General features: G+C 37.1%; 1 protein-coding gene and 1 pseudogene across 3 annotated transcripts in view; both read right to left on the reverse strand.

The window, feature by feature from the left end:
• The window catches only part of RAD9B (RAD9 checkpoint clamp component B), a 44,773-nt gene that overhangs the window by 19,906 nt on the left and 3,209 nt on the right, over positions 1–21,658 (reverse strand). For all 3 annotated transcript variants that reach the window (XM_007489846.3, XM_007489847.3, XM_007489848.3), the window contains exons 2-6: positions 20,437–20,507; positions 19,237–19,386; positions 10,876–10,990; positions 7,482–7,581; positions 5,868–5,974 (exon numbers count right to left, since the gene is read on the reverse strand). In XM_007489846.3, coding sequence (XP_007489908.1) covers positions 5,868–5,974; positions 7,482–7,581; positions 10,876–10,990; positions 19,237–19,386; positions 20,437–20,507 — 543 coding nt within the window. The remainder of the gene's footprint in view (positions 1–5,867; positions 5,975–7,481; positions 7,582–10,875; positions 10,991–19,236; positions 19,387–20,436; positions 20,508–21,658) is intronic.
• LOC130457939 (nuclear receptor-binding factor 2-like) lies at positions 13,512–14,156 on the reverse strand (annotated as a pseudogene).

The raw sequence follows: 21,658 nt of genomic DNA on the forward strand, positions 1-21,658 counted from the left end.
CCACCACTAAGTTTCACTTTTATTTTATTTTTTTAAACCCTTCCCCTTCCACCTTAGAATGAGAACTGTGTATTGGTTCCAAGGCAGAAGAGTGGTAAGGGCTAGGCAACAGGGGTCAAGTGATTTGCCCAGGGTCCCACAGCTGGGAAGTGTCTGAGGGCAGATTTGAATCCAAGATCTCCCATCTCTAGGCCTAGTTCTCAATCCATTGAGTTACCCAGCTGCCCTCTAAGTTTTGATTTTAAAAAAGCAAGTGATTGACAATATTGCTCCAGTTTCATCATTGGCTAAGTAGGGAGATTAGACAAATTCACATAGAACTCATTACTTATAAATGGGTTTTTGAAAAGTGAATGCTTTTAATACGTCATGAGTTTCTAACTCAAAGGATATTAAAGTATGAATTTGGGTTAATCTATTCCCTATTGATTTGTTTCACTGTTAGGCTGGGTTTAATCCGGTAATGCAATCGATTGATCACAAACTACCTTGAAATGGAGATGCTCTGCCTAAGATACTGATCAGATGGGGACATAGCTTGAGTGTTCACTAGGTATAAATAAGCCCTGGATACCTCCCTGGGTGTCCTGAGATAGCTGTTCAGATTGGCAGAGGGAATGGGGGCATCAGGGTGGCACAGTGGATGGAGGGCTGGACCTGGGAGATCTGGGAGCAAATCCTGTTTCGGACACTTCCTAGTTCTGTTACTTTGAGCAAGTCACTCAACCATTGTCTGCCTCAGTTTCCTCATCTGAAAAATGGGGGAAATAACAACACCTACTTCCCAGGGTTGTTGTGAGGAACAAACAAGATAATATTTGTAAAGCATTTAGCTTTATTCTAGCTTTAATGTTCCTGACACATGGTAAACGCTATATAAATGTTTGCAATTATTATTATTGTTGTTGTTGTTTCTTATGCTCTCTGTGAACTGTTATGGCTGAGGCCCCAAAAGATTGAAGGGCCTGGTGATAGAGAAGAGAAAGGAGGTGGTACAAGCACGGGATGGGCAGGAGGGTTTTAGGCTTTCTAGCTTCCCATCAGCATTTCAGCACAGTTTCTGGCACAGCTCCTGACATAATCAGTATGGGGAGCCAAGGACGGACTCCAGAAAGGAGAGGAGAACATCTTGAGAATGGACTTCTGGGAACTAAAAGTTGCTTTCTGTGCTTCTAGTGCTCACCAAGCTCACTCTTCTCTGGGCTCTTTACTGATGGTAGTATCACAGATTTAGGAGGGAAATATTTTACTAACTATATTACCTCTTTCAAAATTAATTAAATCTGATTGACTTATTAATATCCACTAACACTTATATGGGAAGCACACTAGTGGAGGCTATAATGTTAGAAGACATCCTAGAATCCTGAAGAGGCAAAGGCGCCATGCTTAGAGATCTGAGTTGTGAATGAATTAGAGACAGAAGAGTAAATCCAGTCTTAATACATGCTTGTATTTCTGAATAATCAAAATTAACCAAATGAAAGATAATGGCGCAGTCAGTGCTGATTTGCAACATAAGATTAGCTAGTTTAAATAAGAGCCCCAAATAGGTGACATGTATAAACAGTAAACGTATTAAGAAGCATTGAATTTGGAATCTCATTCCAGCTCTACTACTTCCTATGTAATCCTGAGCAGACTGGCCAACTGCCTTGAGCCCTTTCTCTTCTTGGACAAATGAGAGGGTAGAGCTAGACTAAATTAAATAAATATTCATCAAGAACCTAATGTAGGCAAAGTATTGTTTAGGTGGTCCCTTCTGCTTCTGGGGATCTGATTCTGCGAACTATACAATATATTCAAATGCCCTTTGTCCCTAATGGAAACCAGCTCAATGTGAATTTTGCAATGCATTGTAAACATTCGACTTAAATTGCACAAGCAACATTTACTTTGAGACATGTTGTACAATTTCATCTCATTAAAATGAAATTGTTACCTCCATTATAATTCTTTTCTAAGGTGAGCTAAGAACAACCAAATCCTTACAAAAGAATGTTTTTGCCTGTTTTCCAAAGTAAAAGTATGATTTTAATTTGTGCTTTCCAGACCTGAGATAAGTTAGGAGGAATTAGCCAAAATAATAGTTGTGTGTATTCGAATTCTAAGCCATCTCTCCCCCACAAATATTTAAGAAGCTATCTAGTGCTTTTGATTGCCAAAATAATCTTGAGCAGAGAAGAATGTTCTTCACACACACACACACACACACACACACACCTTTTATGTAGTGGTGAGGCTTGCCATTTCCTTCTGCAGTTCATTTTACAAATGAGGAAACAGAAGCAGCCAGTGTTAAGTGAGTTTTCCACAGTCACCCAGCTAGAAGTGTCTACAACCAGATTTGGACTTGAATCCAGGTCTTCCTGACTCCAGGCCCACTCTATCCACTGTGCCACCTACCTGACCCCACTACCAGTAATGCAAGGGGTCTTTATCTGTATCTATAAATCGAGCCTAATTCAGAAATCGAGTTTCATTTTCAAAATCCCACAACAAAGAAGAACTCAGGAAGCCCAAGTTCAATACGAAAATCTAACACTTGCTCCTATGTGATGTTGAACAGGTAAAATTTCTTTGTCTGTAATGAGAGGATTAGACTAGATAACCCCTAGGTCCTTTCCAGGTGTAAAATCCTAGGTTCCTATGACAAAAACAGTGTAAATGTGCATTTTAAAATCTGCACTAACTATCCATTAATGGACAGGTATCTATGGGATTTAGCAATAGTTTTACTCTCCTATAAAAATGCCAGAATCACAGTTTATGATTTTAAATTAATTCCTTTTTACTTGAACGAGAACCTTATGTAACAACTAGAGCTGTGAATTCTTTGTGATGGCAAAGAACTGGAAATTTAGGGGATGCCCATCTATTGAGGAATGGCCAAACAAATTATGGGATTTGAATGCAGTGGGAAACTATTATGCTGTAAGAAATGAAGAGAGAGCTTTTGAAAACATGGCAAGACTTGAATGGAACAATAGAAAATGAAATGAGAATTAACAGAATGATTTCTATAATATCAACATTGTGAAAATGAATAATTTTAAAAATATTCAAGAACTTCGACCCATACAATAACCAACAATAATTCCAGAGAACCAGTGATGAAGAATGGTACCCACCTCCTGATAGAAAGGCAATGGATTAAATATGAAGAATGAGAAATGCATTTTTAAGCCTGACCAATAAATATTTGGTTTTGCTTGACTATATAGTAACACTTCATTTTACTTGAGTTCCAAAACCCTTGTGTAGGTTGAAAATTGTGCATAATAGAGAACTTTATTATTTAATAAGTATTTCTCATATGAGCATACCTCAGCATTTTAAAATTTTTCTTAGGCTTATCAGAGCTACTAGCCTTATTACTCTTGTACTTTGGGGCCATTATTAATAAATAAATAAATAGCATTAATGAAACAAAGAGAAGCATTGCCCTGATGGAGACTCATTTCTGAACAAAGACTGATGGGGGAGCCAATGTTTGATGCAAAACAATGTAATGACCCACTAAGGTTTCTCAGAGTGAGGATGAGTGTGATTGGATGTCCATGAGACTTTAAATTAACTCAAGTTTAGAAAATAATTTAAAATGGTTATTTTTCATATTTTTCTACATTTACTTTTTTAATTAGCAATTGCTAATACCTGAATTCACTGGTGTTGAGTTTGTATAAAACTTGTCCTACTGTAAAAACTTGCTGCAAGAGCTTTTTCTCTTTTTTCCCCAGGGGAAGGCAGAGGGAGAGGGAAAAATACATGTTTTATAATTGAAAAAAAGATTTTTTAAAATAGAAGTGCACATTCAAAATATTCTTCTTAAACATAAACAATAGAAACTTGTGTTATTCTCCATAGCCAAGAAGCAGTGTGATACAATGAAAAAAGGTACTAGATTTGGAGTCAAAGGACTTGAGTTTAAGTCCTGGCCTTTTTATGGCCTATGTGGCCTTGGACAAATCTCTTTGGGACAAATTCCCTCTTTTCTAAAGTGAAGGGGATGGCCTAGCCCAAGAGCCTCAGTCCCTCTCAGCTCTACATCTGTGATTCTCAGCTGCTTGCGTCAAGACCTAAACTAAAAGAAATGACACAGCAAGTAAGGTATAGTCCTATGATCCTTACACTGGGTAAGTTTTGTGAGCAATGCTATCTGTACATTTAGGTCCTAAGTGGCAATGTGCAGGGCCTATTCCAAAGTAGCCTTGTGCAAAAGAAAGTAGCTTTTTTTTGCCAATTCAGTGTTCATTTTCTAATCCTCCCTATCATTACTCAAAAAAAGGACACTGAATTGGATCCCACCAATTGAAGACCTGGCCCCCTCTCTGTAACCATGGTATGACTCTGGTTGGCCCTTGTGCTTGGACCACAAGGACCACTGTTTTTCGTTTTAACAATTTATCAGCCCCTGGAGGATGATGGATGAGGCCCCTTGATTAATTTTAAAGAGGCCTCATAAGGGGGGGGAATATAGTGGAAAATCTTCAGGTCTCCCTCTTTAGGGACCCCCTTATGCTCTAAGGAGTGGCTTTGCAAGGCTGACACACCCAGAAGCTTGCTACAAACAAGGTCAACCTCCTTCCCCTGCACCTGTTGGAACTCTAGAACAAAGCAAGTGGTTCCACTTCATAGGGCACTGTTACTTCCCATGCTGTGACCTGACAAATCCATGATGGATGATATTCTGGACTTATACTGTCTGTATCATAGTAAAGTCTATACCCTCACAGTCAGTCCTTGCCTATGTTCTGATACCCGTGTTTTCCCGTCATGTTTGTGTTCATAACCCATGGAAACCATTGTGGATGTATCATGTAACCTATGGAAACCCTCCTAAATCGACTGTGTATAAAATAGCCAGAGCTCCAGAGCTCGGGGCCCAGAACTTGAGGAAAGATCCCGTCTGGGACTGCGCATAATAAATCTTCTTCCTTCCTTACTCTAAGTGACTTGTGGTTTCCTCTTGCCTGGCTAAACAGAAAAAAATCTATACCACTAGTACTTTCTCATTTTAAAACAAATATGGTTTCTTCCTTTGTGCTTATTCTTTTCTTCAACAAAAAATAATAATCCCAAGCTGGAGCTGGGACAAGCAGCTTAAAGGCATCCAGCTGTTGTGCTGAAAAGATGCTGGAACCTCTGATGCCAATGTTAAGCTCCTTCATCCCATTAGCAAACCTTTTAGGAGAGCTACCCTTGGGTACTTTCACTTTCTTCCTTTCCATATATTCATTCCATCTAGAAAGTTTCTCCCACTTGTAACTTGGCCAATATTTTTTTCCAAAAATAAAAAAAGGGTCTTGAAAACCTACTTTTATTTGCAAAGTAAAATGCCTTGATTTGGGCTATAAAAGTAATAGAAAACATGCTGAATCTCTTCCCACTACTGGTAAAGTCATTATTACAGCATTGGTTTCTTCTGTGGTAACCCAACATCAGCTTAAAAACAGTGCTGCTAGGTAGCATAGTGGAGAGAATACCAGGCCTACAGTTGGGAGGACCTAGGTCCTTGCCTTTGACATTTCCGAGCTGTGTGACCCTGAGCAAATCATTTTAACTCTGATTGCCTATCCCTTGACACTCTTGTGTCTTAGAATTGATACCAAGACAGAAGATATGAAATTTTGTTTTTTTTTTAATGCTTAAGTTGGGGACCGCTGGGTAGCTCAGTGGACTGAGAGCCAGGCCTAGAACGGGAGGTCCCAGGTTCAAATCTGGCCTCAGACACTTCCCAGCTGTGTGACCCTGGGCAAGTCACTTGACCCCCATTGCCTAGCCCTTAGCACTCTTCTGCCTTGTAGCCACTACACAGTATTGACTCCAAGGCAGAAGGTAAGGGTTTAAAAAAAAATACTTCTTACCTATTTCATCCTCAAGATAGCTCTTAAAACAAACTTTCATAGGTGTCACGGCTAAAGTAATTTCTTCTTGACTTGATGGAAAATGGATCATTATATCAGCCAACAACCTTAGAACAATGAATCCATATTAAAATTAGTTGGAAAACAAACAAAAACAAGTTACCTTAGCAATTGTTCATTCAATCTTTCCCTTATAAGATAAATTGTCATAGTGTAGGTTTTTATATTTTCATACAATAAAAGGATGATTTTTGTGAGTTGCCTTCTTTAAATTTGAGTATCTTATTGTAGATTTCAAAAAAATAATACTCTTTATAGAAAACCACCAGAAAAATATCATTAATTTAAATATAATAAAACCATAGCAGCTTTAATACCAGAATAAAATGGTAAGAAAAATTAGTCATTTGTATAATCAGATTTTAAGACTATTGGTCTTCTGCTACCCCCTAGAGATGGCCTAGTATGATATGATGGCACAGGGCAGTGGGCTGCAAATCTGAATTCTTATGTTCTAGTCTAATCTCTCCTGTAACTCTTGGCAAAGCTGAGCCTCTCACTACTTGGAACTCTGACTTCCTCAGTGCTGCCTCTCTAAGCTCCTTTTCCAGTATCCTAAAATCTTGGTATAATATTAAGCACATATACATTTGGCATATGCAGTCACATTTCTGTATCACTTCCTTAGAAATCTCATTTCATTCTATACAGTATCCCTAAAGTTTTTCTCTAGTGGAAATACTCAGGGTTTTTTCTTGACTCCACCCTGTTTTTAGAACTCTTATTCCTAGCACTCCTCCAAACCAGTGTGTGTTATTGACTTTGCACATATTTTGTAGGTGCCTATCTGTGTACATGATGTTTTTTTCCTAATGTGGAAAGTAAGCTTCTTGAGAACACAGGCTTTTTCTTTTTGTTTTGTATCCCAAGTACCTAGCAGAGTGCTTGGCACATTTAAAGTATTTAATATGAGCTCACTGAATGAAGAGATGAATGAAATACCCAAGAGGAAAAAAGATTCTGGCCATTTTCCTATGAAATACAGGAGTTGGCTATTTCTTTACATACTCAGCCCAAGAAGAAAGTAATTAATTTTAATGATAGTCTCTTTTAGCTGAAAAATTTTGACATATGTTCATAAAATCAGTATGAAAGTGACCTCAGCAGCCATCTAGCCCAAGCCATACGTCAAAAATAATCCTATGTTAAAAACAAATTGGCATTGTTCAGTCTAACAGGAAACTGAGATGACTGGAAGGCCTCAAATGGCAGTATGTCTTATTAGAGAGTTTTTGCACTATTCGGATATAATATTCTGTATAAAACCATATAGATGGGATAACTTTTAAAATTTATTCTACCAATGGGTTAAGAAATTCTACAATTAGGTAGCTCTTACTTTAAATCATCATTCTCAAGGCTTATTTCTCTTGTTCTGATATGTCTAAGCTGCTAACTATAACCCCAAAAACTGTAAGACTTGGAAACTATAGGTTATAAATTTTTTAATCTGAGACCAAAGCTCTTTCAGTTTCTGAAAGCAAAAAATACAGAGGCAGAGGCAGAAAGAGACACAGCGAAATCAAGATAGAGAAACAGAGAGAACTTCATTACCTTGACTGAACCTTCAATATATTAGGACACATATTCTTTGCAAAAACAGCTTGCAAAGGCTCAGATTCTTGAAAAGATAAGTTATGCGTTTTTATAATACCTGGAAAAAATAACAGAGCAATCAATCAGCATTTCGTAGTTCCAAATGAATGTGTAATGTGATCATTGACTTACAGGATTGATTAAAGACAAGACACCAATATGCAACACATTGTCTGGAATATAGTAAACATAATGCTCATTACTGAGTGACTTTTAAGGTCTCTTCTGCTTTGAATCTATGATCCTTTAAATGATTGGTTCAAGTAGCATTGGGCAGAGCAAAAATAGCAGATGGACAAGCTAGTGTTATGCTCTAACAGTTCTTGCTTGATACTTACTAAGAGCTACAAAACGTTCAAAGACCCTGAGGAAGGGACCAGATGGGTTGTGATCTGCACCAGGGAAGGAACAACCCCACACTGACACATCATAAGAATATAGGCTACTTTTTAAAATTACAAAATAGAATCTAACTTTTTTAAAAAGTCTTACTTTCTGTCTTATATACTAAGTACAAAAAAAAAATGTTCACTGAGTATCAGTTCCAAGGCAGAAGAGTTATCATGGCTAGGCAATAGGAGTTAAGTGACTTACCCAGGGTCACCCAGCTAGGAAGTGTCTGAGACCAGAACTGAATCCAGCACCTCCAGTCTCCAGGTCTAGCTCTCTATCCACTGAGCCACCTAGTGGACTTAATATCTGTCTTAAGAGGTAGTATGGTATAAGGAAAAAAGAGCCAGGAACACCCAAGATTAAGAGCTGCTGCCCCTGAGGTACAACACACACACACAATCTATGCACACATAACACATATACTTCTAATGCAGCTAGTATTGTAATGATTATTTGGGGATGGCATTTATACATCTAGAGGAGGCTACTAAAACACTTCCTTTCACCTTGAGATCCAATCTCAAAAGCTCAGATTTCCTCTCAGAGTTCTCCCACATCCTCGTTCTTCTCCCATGGTCCTCTGCTACAAACAGTCTTCATCCGTCAATCATGACTTCTTCCAATGTTCCATCCTTACCTTTGCAAACTGCTTTTACAGTATGTGTACATATATGTATATGTACACATGCACACATACATACATACATGTACAAGCATATGGACAAGTTGGTGTTATGCTGTAACCGTCTCTGCTGGCAAATTTACTGATACAACGAATATCTAGTAATGCTAGTAAAACACACCTATGAAAACTGTCGGGGTGTGTATGTGTGAGTGTGAGTGTGTGTGTGCGTGTGCTTGTGCGTGTGCAGTGAAGGCACACACAATCTCTCGGTACCCTAGATAACCACCCACTAAGACTAAGACTATATTATAGAGCAGTTGCTAATCTGCTTTGATAGAAGGAGTTTCCTGCTCCTACACCAATGAAATCACAGATCTGGAGAAATAAGCAAAAAAAAAACAAACCCTTATTCTAGAGTCTGTAAAACTGAAGATGTGCATTTAGGAACTATTGCTCAGGTATATTCCACCTACAGCAGAGGAACTTCTAAGGCAGGCATTTTTAGGAAATGTGTTTATCGCTCTCTAGTGGACACCAAGACACATGTCATTCTGTCTGACCAAAGAGACTTCCTTTAAATTCCTCTTAAAACAGAAGTATTTTCTTGCATCGGGGTGTGATATCTTGACTTCTTGACTATCTCTCTTATAAAGTGGCCTTAAGACATTAAAAAAAACTTATAAGATACAAAATTTCTAAATGTAATTGTTCATTACTTTTTGAATCCCTTATGAGAAACAATAAAAATGATGGCCCATTCTAATTAACTCCGTCCTGAAACAAGGCTCTTCTACCAGACTGCTGAATATAAAACTATTATTATATTTAAATGTGTACATTTTTACTTTTATGATCAGATACTTCCTCCACAGAAGCTATTAAAACTGGCAAATATTTATAGAACACTAAATTATATGTACAAAGAGGTACAAAAAAGTGACAGCACACAGCCTGCAGTTATTTTTTTACATGTGTAATCATGTAAAACATTATTCCATATTAGTCATTTTATGGGAAAAGAAAGATGAAGAGGAAGAGAAAGAAGGAAGAGGAGGAGGAGGGGGAAGAAAAGGAAGGGGAGAAAAATAATATAGTATGTTTCCATGAGCATTTAGGCTCTCGTTCTTTCTCGGAAGGTAGATGATATTTTTCTTCATGAGTCTTTCAGACTGATTGAATCACTGCATTGCTGAAAACAACTAGGTCATTCACAGTTGTTCATCAAGAAATTTTGCTATCCAAAGCAATGATCTGGGACAATCCTGAAAGACTTATGACAGGGAATGCTATCTACCTCCAGAGAAAGAACTGTTGGAATCATCTTTCACATCAGTATATGTATGATTTTATTTTGGGGTTTTGGTTACATATGAGTGTGCTCTTACAATAATGACCAATATGGAGGTGTGTTTTGCATGACAAAAATAAATTAAAAGAAATATTGCTGACACTGTGTACAATGTTCTTCTGGTTCTGCTCACTTCACTTTGTATCAGTTCATGTTGTCTTTCCAGATTTTTCTGAAATCCTCCTGCTTATCATTCCTTCTAGCACAAAAGGATTCCATCACCAACATGAACCACAATTTGTTCAGCCATTCACCAAGTGATGGACAAACCCTCAATTTCCAATTCTAGGCTACCACAAAAAGAGCAACAATAAATATTTTTGTTCAAATAGATACTTTCCTTTTTTAAAAAACTTCTTTAGGATACAAACCTATTAATCAACCTGCAGTTATTTATAATCCAATTGGAGATGCATGTTATACACACATGAAACAATAAGAAAACAATACAAACTACAGAATCAAGATAATATTCCAAAAGACATTCTATGACAATAATAAATATAATCCAAAATCACTTGTATGGAGATTTGTTTGGAACATTAATATAATAATAACAAAAATCTATTTCAGCATTATTGAAAAAAAGCAGTCATAATTAAGATGTTTTCACTATAAGTATTTGGTGAGAAGTTTGGGTTTTGTGGCTTCCAATGTTATTACTTTTTGCTTCTCTATTTCTACGTATATGCTAGTCAAACATTTTATTGGATTTGAGTGAGCAATCAATAGCTGTGTAACTAAATTTCAAACTGGTTGTGTGTATGCAGAGGCTATGCCTTTAGGTTTTACTCAGTGAAGAAATAATTCTTTACCACTTTTTAGTACTACTGTTGATATTAGTAAGGTTTTTTTGAAAAACATTTTGCATCACAAAAACTACAAATTTAAAATAATTTCTAATGCTAAGGATACTTAAGGTACAATAACAATATTATAAACATGAAAAGAGTTTAGAAGGAATATAAGTTTATGACCACACATACCGTGTTTGCAGAAGAGTTGAAAAATCACATGGCATGTATTAGCACTGATAAAAATCCTGCACTTTTCTACATTTCTTTCAAGTGTATTCAGGCACCTAAATATGGGCAGAATTGACTGTAACAAAAAAAAGTATGTGTAATTTAAATTTTTTTTAATTTATTATAAGGAAGACATCATAAGAAAAGAGATAGGTTTGATTTTACACTCCCAAACTTGTCATAGCTAATACTATGCAATTATTTTTTGGAATGATAATTAACAATTAAATGTAAATTTCAAATGATACTCAGGTAAAAATCATTTTAAACCTGTACCTTACACCTTAGAAACTGTAAGATTTAAATTAATATCTAGTAACTCCAAGTATTATATTTTATAAAGTTTACTAATAATCATTTGAAGTAGAAAGAAAATAAAAAAGAAATAGAAGTTCAATCCTAATTATCTAACAAAATATAAACCACATGTGTAGATTCTCCTGCCTGACATAAAGCCTACTTTCCCAGTCACATTCAGGGGAAAAGAGAGAGGGGGTGGGGAGGCAGAGCTATATAAAACCTATGTCCTCCCTACATTAGCATTTAGTGTGAGAAGGGACATGGGAAGCTGGGATTTAGAGTCCTGGGGAGAAAATTCTAATTACACAAAACAATATCAAGTACTGGTTCCAAAGCAGAAGAGCTTAAAGGCTAGGCAATGGGGGTTAAATGACTTGCCCAAGGTCACATAGCAAGGAAATATCTGAGGCCAGATCTGAACCCAAATCCTACTAACTCCAAGCCTGACTCTATCAACTGAGCCATCTACCTGCCCCTACTCGGGTAAAATATTAAAGTAAAGAAAGTTAAGAATCTTTGGATTATTAGTAAAGAAGCTGAGAAAACCCATTTTCTGGTTAGGAAAAAGACATCTTTAGATTTTCCTGATAAACCATGGACATCATGCTGATGTATCATTTTTAATCTTCTTCCATACTCATATGGATGGAGAAGCAGAAAAGGATAGGAACTTGGAAACAGAAAGAAGACACTGTCATCACTAATGATTATTTTTTTCCTTCTGCTAATAGGCAAAGGAAAATAATTTAGAAAGGGAAAACAAACAACTACCCTTTAATCACCTGCAAGTAGGTGTGTTTGAAATGGGGAGAGGTCAACAGAGAACTAATGATTTCGTTTGAAGAAATTGCAGTATTTATATACTTTATAGGACAAATAACAGAGATTGTGAGATGTAAGCCTGAACCCCTTTCAAACTTTCAGCAACCCATTTGGATCCTGTAAGGGACAGTGTACCTTGAATGATCTATTCAATTGTGAAAGTGTTAGGAAATTTGGATGAAGAATGTTAGTGAAAAGAGATTTGCTTTGGGTATGCTTTTTCTCTTCCTATAAATGTACATACACAAACCTTATACCGAAAATTATGTCTGAATGATGAAAACAAAGGCAAGGAATTTTGCTATTAAACTGGCCTGATACTTGAAGTAACAACCTTAAACACACACCAGGGAGGATTTTAATTCTAATACAGAAATTTTAGTTTAATTAAAAGGGTCTTATTCAAGCCTAAGAATAAAACCAGAGTTAGAATATACAGAGATTAATAAAAAAGTAGAATCAATAAAGTATCAGATTATACATGTTTTTCTTTAATAACTAGATCTTTAGAATGATCTCTTTGATTTTTTAAGTACAAAAAAATTCAAAATCATGTAGCAGGAGCAGCTGAGTAGATCAGTGGATTGAGAGCCAGGCCCAGAGACCTAGCATAATCAATCTTCTCAGAGTCTAAGGATTAACTTTGGTGAGGGAGTATTCCTACAAACATACAGCTCCCACAGATGTTTTTCAAATTAATTAATAGACTACTAAATACTAATTAATGTTAACTAAAACATCAATTGAAAATGAAAAACAAACACCTAAAATGTATGCATTATTCCATCCATAAACCCAAATCACCATCTTCCACCAGTGCACACAGTATCTGAGAGAATGGATACATATTTTAAGTTGGAGTACCAAGGCATACATGTAGGGACACTTGTAAATCACTGAACATCAATATGCTTTTTCTATCTCAGGAACTATCTATAAATTTTTTTATAATTAAACACAATGACTTTATTGGTTTCTTGCAATCAAATATGTCTCTAGGCCTGGCTCTCAATCCACTGTCACCTAGCTGCCTCCTGGATAACATTTTAATACAGAAAACAGAAAGTTAAAACTTGAGATATACCCTGATTATGTAAACTGATAATGTTTTTTTAATCAGAATTAATAATTTGGTTCCTTTCTTCATGAAGTGGAAGTTAAACCATTTCTCCTCAGAGTTTTGAGGTTATCATCATGTTAGGAGTAGTGCAAAGTGTATAGCAGGTGTAGGATCATCTAGATAGACATGTAATTGACATAAATTATTAGAATTAATCAATTGTGTGTAACAAAATGCATTCTGTCAATACATATCAGAAAGTATCTTTCCAGAATGAGGCCACCCATAGGCTCCTGTATTGATTTGATTTTGCATTATCCTTTATGGCATATCATAGATTAATTATTATGTATATCTGAAGTCAAGAGAAGAAAGATAACTTCTACTTGAAAAAAAAGTTATTCTGGGTCACCATTTGGTTTGAATCAGGAGAAACAGACCTTTGAGAGGTTAGCGGTTGCCATCTATAGCATCTTCAGTCTTGTGCTGTGCACCCCTTATAACCTTCCATTTAACTATTCATAAGTCCTTTTAGAATATCTTCAGGGGACTTCAGAAACAGGAGTTTGGGGGACAGAAAGTCCAAGGGAAGAAGGTTGGGAGAAATGTCCTTGGCATTCCCTGTATTTTGTGGCAAGCTCCTGCCAGGTAGAGGAGGCTGATGCTAAAGGGAAAGGCAGGATCCACAATTCAGATTTTTTTCTACAAAGTCAGCATCTATAGACAGTTCCTTTGCAAGTGGAGCCTCTTGGAGTCTGGCCTTTTCAGTTCAGAGTTGTCTATCTTCTTTTGTCAACATTTCATTGTCTGCCACAAGAAACATCATGAGTCGCTTCACATCAGCATTCTTAGTTGCCTGCTCTTCTTTTATTATCATCTTCTAGGGCTTTGCTGTCAGTCCATGGTTCTATTGGGTCTTTCTTCTTCCAAAGGAGAAAAAGTAGAGTGTCTGGGATCCTACTGAAGACCCTGGCACTGTTGGCAGTACTTCTTGGGGTATGACTAACTGCTGAGACCTAGGTCCACTTTGGCCCTCAGTCCCATCTCTGGCAAATGGCATGATGTCAGAAGATGAGGGGTTCTCTCTTGAGTAAGCAAGAATTTTTTCATATGGCTATCCCTTTGTAATTCCAATGATTACTGAGCCTGCAGAAATCACCTCTTCTTATTTCCCTGTAACTAATGACTAGTTTACTTTCCTGTCCATCCCTTCAGGAGCCAGGTTGGCACTGCTGTTAGATCAACACAACTGCTGCCACTGCAGCTTCCTTCTTCCACCCCACTAAAAATTTCTTGATGAGTAAAGCTTCTAAGTGAACAAATGCTTCCATGGCTAAACTGAGTTAATCTAGCACTCTAGCTAACATTTCTCTAGGTAAGGATTCATTAATCTGTGATGTTCTACTTTTTTTTTCTTCTGAGACATGCATTCCATTTTATTTGTAGGATTCTCTAAACATTGATTTTGTTATAAAAGATGCCTTCTTTGAAAACTAACCTTCTTGTATTTTACTGACCCAGTGGTCTGAAAGTATTTTTTCTCATTTCATTCACTAATACTAGTTTTCCTTATATCTTGTGCATTTTGTGTTGTCTGTTTTTTTAATTCAAAGATATTTTATTTTCCGAATTACATATAATAATAATTTTCAACACATGTTTTACAAAATTATAAAATCCAAACCATCTCCTTCCCTCCACCCACTTGGAGATAGTAAGCAATTTGATCTGGGCCATACATGTATTATCATGCAAAATACACTTTCATATTGGTCATTGTTATAAAAGCACACTCATACAAAACCAAAACCCAACTGTAATTACATTGAAAATTACATGTAATTAATGCAACCTAACTATAATTACACGTGAAAGTGTGTTTTGATCTGCAACCATCTGACTCTAACAGTTCTTTCTCTGGAGGTATAAGTCTTTCAGAACTGTCCTGGATCACTGTATTGTTGAAAGTAGCCAGGTTTTCATAGTTGATCATCATACAATATTGCTGTTACTGTAGAATATTCTCTTGATTCCACTTATTTTGCTCTGCATCAGTTCATGCAGATCTTTCCAGCTTTTTCTGAAATCATCTTGCTTATCATTTCTCATAGCAAAACAGCAGGAAAGCCTTAACACTAACAGGGATCTAACTTTTTGCCCACCATCTATGTTCGCCTCACAGAGAACTCTTCTTTGTCTTCCAGCTACTCTGATCCTGCCTACCAATTACTAAAAAAAAAAAACCCAAAATGCTATCTTACTACAATCTAATTAAAATCCTTATTCAACTAACTTAATTTGATAAAGATATCTCCAAGTACATATAGATTCAGTCAGCCAAGATGGCAGCTGCTAACTGGCAATATAGGGTAACCCTGGTATGGCCCAGAATCCAGGCAAACAGCCTTCATTCAGCCTTTCTTTCTCCAAAACTGTTCTCCAGCAAAACAGATCTACCAGCTTCGAATTCTCACTTCCCTTTCACCAGCACAAAGCAAGGTGTCAGGTGTCTGTTTTAATTTCTCATCCTGATTTTTCCTCTGCCTCTCTTAAAGGATTTTTAAAATTCCTTTCGATTTCTTCCAGAGTCTGAGACCAATTCATATTTTTCTTTGAAGTTTTTCATGTGTTTGCTTTGCTTTAACAGTCCCTTTTGTGTATGTATCTTGCTCTTTTTTGTCTTCATCAAAATTTTCAATGGTTAGGTACTTTTGTTTACCTAGCCTTTTTCTTGACTTTCACATTTATCTTAAAGGTGTATCTATTCTCAGCATAGAAAGGACACTCTCTTAAACTTCAGTTTTTCCTTGCTGCTACCCTTAGCTTTATTTCAGTTCTTCCAAGGTGTTATGATGGCCTGTGGGCTAAGAGCTCTGAAAGCTGCCTCCCACTGCTGATTCAATCCCCCTCTAAGATTGCTGATGGCTTACAGAGGTCAGAGCACAGTGAGTTACCCTGTGCTGGGGTTCAGTCTAGCCTCAGACTTGGACAGAGGTTTTTGGTCTCATTCTGGGTTTGATCAGGTCAGCTACACTGTGGACTGCCTTGAACTTGGGTAGGGGCTAGCCCTGGGCCTCTCTCTGGGCTTATACAGACATGTTGTGGACTGCCTTGAGCTGAGGTTCAGGTCCTCACTGAAGACTTGAACTGGGGCTCCCAACCTTATCCTGGGTTTATAGAGGCCGGGTGTGTTGCAGGCTGCCTTGCCCTAGAGCTTGGGGTCTCACTCTGGGCTTACATAGACTAGGCATACTATGGATTACCTTGTGCTTGGGTTCAAGTCCTTACTACAATCGTGGGCTGGGGGATCTCATCCTCGCTCTGGGTTTACAGGGACTGCCTTGCACTGGGAATCAGGACCTCACTGTAGGCTTTAAACTTTAAGGGGTGTGCATAGCGTTGCACTACTATTGACTTAGGCAAGGTCTGACGTTGCTTGGGCCCAGGTTCAGAACCTAGAACAGTAGATGTGGGGGTGTGGGGTGGGGCATGCCATTGCCTTAGAGTGCCTTCTATGGAATGTGCTCCCCTCTCTCTCCAGTGAACCAGACCCTGTCTGCCTAACTTTCAAGTTGTTCTCTGCATGAAAGTTGCTTCGGTCGCCTTGTTGGTTCTTTCACTACAGGATCCAGTATTCATTTTGAGGTGTTATTTTAAGGTTGGTTGGAGAGGATTCTCATAGTGGTTTGAGCTTTCCCTACTTCTACTCACCATCTTCTGATACTCCTCTTCTAAATTGTTCCTATACTCAGCTGGTCTTGTTCCCTATATATAGTTATAGTATCCATCACTTTGAGCATCAAGATGTCTTCAGGCTTAACAATTATTTCAGTTGAAGAAATGTTATGGTCTTTGAGAAAAGCAGAAGTCCTTATCCTAATATTAGCAAAAATATCTTCAACTCAACTATCTCTGGCAGTATTAATCTTCTATACTTCTCAGTAACAAGTATCATTAAGAGAAATAACTATTTTCTTTTCAGCAAGAGTTGGTGATAGAGAGGAAAACATTTTTCTACTATCCTTTTCATAAACTAGTCATATGCTTAAAAAACTGAACCATGCTACCATAACTAAGACACCACTATTCACCTGAAAGCAAATCCTAATTATAAGCAAGATATTAATTTTAAAAAAACAGAGGGAAGCTGCAAAGAGTAAATGATCAACATTTTGAGTGCTAAATTCACACATTTAATCCTAATGAATTGACAGTAAAGTTATATCTAAAAATAATAAACATAACAGTAAAAGAAAACTCTTAAAATACCAGTTCAATGTTATTAGATCAATGGATGAGTACTCTTTTGGTTTCATAGTACCTATATTTCCAACTGAATTGCTCTCCATTACCGTTTAGAGAGCTATTCCTTATAATAAGGGGGGAAAGAGAAAATATTGTTCAGTAAAACTAACTACACATATTGAAAAGGTCTGCTATTACATGAAATGTTCCATACTCATGGTCTTCTGCCTCTGCAAAGTAGAGGAGGGAAAAGGGGAGGTGTCTTCTACTGTCCTCAAATCTCTTTTTAGCATCTAACTTTGATGTCATAATTTCAAAGAATTCGTTTTCAAATGTGTTTTTTTCTTATTCTCTATATTATTTATATTGTAATCATTGTGTACACTATCTTCTTGGTTCACTGCTTACTTCAATTTCCATTAGTTTATCTAAGTCTTTCCATCCTATTTCATAGTTCATCATAGTCATTGTTTCTTATGGCACAATATTATTCTAATCATCTATGTTTCAGTCTCCAGATGATGGGTATATACTATGTTTCCTATTCTTTGCTATCATAAAAAGTACTACTAGCAATTCTGAGGGTCCCAAAGGTCTAAGTGAAGTTTTTAAGCTAGAAATATTTTGCATCAGTTACTTAACTAAATGTCCTATCACCTGTCTAGCCTGCAAGTTCCATTAGAGTTGTTGATTCCTAGGATAGTGTGAGATTTAAAATGGTTGAGGTCTTAAACTGTAGTGATTAAAATAGTGGAAGGTATAAATTGTGATAGATATAAGGGAGGGTGAGTAAATTTGACCACAGAAAATATGTTTCACTACAGTGTCTTGGTTTTTAAATCAAATATAAGGTGGTCACCAGGGAAATATTCCCAATTATTCAAATACCTATGTCAACTGGGTTTTATAGAGATTTTTAATTAATAATATAATGAGGAATTAGAGAAAGAGAGAAATAGTAGGAAAGGAATAATTATGAAGGGCCTCAAGCCAATATGGCCTAGACCTGAGTCTTAAGAGAGAGAATCAGTCAGTCAGTCTTTTAACACTCACCACAAGGTCTGCCTAAACAAGGATTCTAGTGAAACCAGGCCAGCTCCATCTCATCTGACTTCACCAGAGAGCCTTCCAGCCAGACACTGTTCCAAAGGGCCTCTCTCCAGAGCCTCCAGAGGGACAGAGTCCCCTTAGAGGAGCTCTAGTGAGACCTCCTTAGAGATTGTCCTCCAAAAGCTTCCCTTCTCCAAAGCCTCTCTCAAGAGATTCTTCCCAAGTGATCCTCATCAGAGATCCTCCAAAAGGATTTCTCCAAAAGGATATATCCCCTCAAGAGATTCTGCTTTTTCTTATATAGGGGTTTTTCTCCTATGTCACCTCCCCTAAGTTCCTACATCTACCAATCACTGTAGACGCTTTCCAAAGGACTGCCCATCTGAATTCCTGCTAAGTCGACCAATCTCCTTAGTAAGTCTGAATCAGAAAAAATGCTGCTGTGTCGACCAAGATCCTCAGTAAGTCTGAACTAGAGAAAACACAGCTGAGTCAACTAATCTCATCAAGAGAAAACTTGCCCGACCCTTTTAGGTACCTAGCATCCCACTGTATCAATTCTAAAAATAGGCCTGGCTCAAAGAACTCCTTGCTTTATTTTAAGCATGGGTCCAAGTACTTTCATTGTTTAGCAAGGAGGTTTTTTCCCCCCTAAAGCAGTCTTAAGTACAGTTGGAGTAGAGGTCCTCCCATTTTTGATCCTGGCGAGTTATCACATCAAAATGGGGAATGTTTCTCAGTAGGGAATTTGTTCCACTTAAGAATTCCCCGATGGGGAAATTTTTAACATTCACAAGTCTGAGAGATTTCAAGATTTACACTGCACTCAGTCCATTCTGATTTACCTTCATTCCTAATTGACATTTTAGATGTGTTGACATATTACTGTCACCTATTTCATGTGTAGCTGACCACTGGTACAGTTGAAAGAATGTAGTTGGGAATAAAACACTTGCATAAGCTGATCTAGAAGAATTCACAGACCGAACAGCAAGCTGGAAAAAAAAAACCCAGAAAACAAATTTATACAAACTAATCTTAAGAAAACTAATATTTTCATATCTTAAAACTTTGGTAGGTAAGTGAAACTATACTATGCAAACACTGACTCTAATAGTTTTTTCAACATAAAAACACAATCTAGGACTAATCATGGATATCCCACAGGGATCTATCTTGAACTCCTTTCCTTTCTCCCACTATACTATTTCACTGGGCAAGTTCATTACCTTCCCTTGATTTAATTATCATATCCATGATGAGGATGGTCACATATACTTATCCCCCCCAATCTCTCTTCTTATTTTTAATTTCCTATCTCCAACTGCCTTCTGAACATCTCAGACTGTATTTCCAGCAAACGTCTTAAACTGAACATCTCCAAAGCTATTTCTCCTCCCCTCTTCCAAATTTTCCCACATGAGTCTTCTTGTCCTTTACTCCCCTCCATATACTCTTCAATCCAGTGACTCTGGCCTCCTTGCTCTTTCTTGAACAAGATGCTTCACTGCATGATTCTAAGCATTTTCTCTAGTTAGAAAGCTCTCCCTCCTCTTTGCTAACTCCTGGCTTCCTTCAAGTCCCAGCTAGAATCCCATATACTATAAGAAGACTGTCAGAATACTTTTTAATTCTAATGGCTCCCTTCTGTTGACTATTTCCTACCTATCCTGTATATTGCTTGTTTATACATATTTGTTTGTAGTTTGTCTTCTACATTAGACTGAGCTCCTTGAGAATAGGGCTGTCTTTTGCCTCTTTTTGTATCCCCATCATTAGCACAAATGCCTGGCATACAGTACACATTTAATAAATGCTTACTGAGGTACAGACAGGCATGGCTCAAGTTAGCTACATTTAGGAATCATTCGGTGTGTTTTTAAAGAATATTATATTTTAAAACACACTTAGGAGAAAAAATTATAACAATGAAAGTAATCCTTTTGCATTTTTGATCTTGGTTGGCCAACAATGGATTTGGATTAAGATCCTTGAATGTCTTCTTTTGCCTTTAGATTTTATCTGTTAAGTTAATTTTCACTTACACCTCTTTCAGTTGGGTCAAGCCACAGTTCCTCACTTATACGGGCTAAAGCATGAATTGCTCTCCCAAACACTGTAGAGATAAAAAAAAAGGGGGGGGGAGCAATCTTTAAATTCTTTTTCCTATCATTGATAATAAAAATTAATATAGACTTCACAGGTAAGGTGATAAATATATCTAATTAAATTCATAGATTTGTAGAACCATTCTAAAAGGAAGATGTGGACATCCAGAGTTAATCTCACATATTAAATGCAGAAGATATAGTGAACTGCCCAATTCCCACCAAATGTTTTCTTGGGCCCTGTCAGAAATGATACTGACCCACATAGACCCTCTTGCATTTCCTAAGTCCAGCAGCATTTATGTCTCCATGAATAATAAATTAAAATGCAATTCTTCTTTTTAAAAATTGATTTAAGTTTTGTAGTATTGGTTATTTGATCATGGTTAACATGGACTTATATTTCATCATTCAGCTGCCTTCACCTATTTCATGGTTTCTCTGGATGTCTCAGAAACAGGCAGCAATGGATTGAATTGGAAGATTTTGTCTCAAGCTTTATTTAGGACATGGTCCCTATAAGGGGTAAAAATCACATCCCCAAGAATCCACTGCTGTCAAATAATATCACATTTTTATAGCACTTTAAGGTTTAAGGTAAGTAAAGCCCCAGAAATAAGTCACATAGGTCATATCCTTACCATCATACAGGCAAAGGGGTAAAGTGGCTTAGCCAAAGTCACACAAGTTTTAACTAGTGGATTCAGTATTCAAATCCTGATGTTTGGAGTCTAAGGAAATATACTAAATATTCCTTTTGGATTGCATTAGATGACCATTGAGTTGTGGTCCAAATCTAAAATTCTATGATTCTGTGAACAGTAGTGCCCTATTTTTTAAACCCTTACTTTCTAAGTATCAATTCTAAGACAGAAGAGTGGCAAAAGTTAGCCAAACCGGGTTAAGTGACTTCCCCAGGGTCCCACAGCTAGAAAATATCTAAGGTCACATTTGAATCCAGGTCCTTCTGACACCAGGCTTGGTACTCTCGCCACCCCTACACCCATGTTCTTTTCTCACACTTTTGTGAATAGAGTGATGCCTGAAGTCAAGATGGGTTTGAATTCATTCTAAGACACTTAATAGCTGTGGACTCAACATACCATTTAATCTTTCTCAGTCTCAAATTCCTCATCTGTAAAACGGGAATAATAATACC

Source organism: Monodelphis domestica, chromosome 3 (genome assembly GCF_027887165.1).
Source record: "Monodelphis domestica isolate mMonDom1 chromosome 3, mMonDom1.pri, whole genome shotgun sequence".
In the NCBI taxonomy this organism is placed as follows: Eukaryota; Metazoa; Chordata; class Mammalia; order Didelphimorphia; family Didelphidae; genus Monodelphis; species Monodelphis domestica.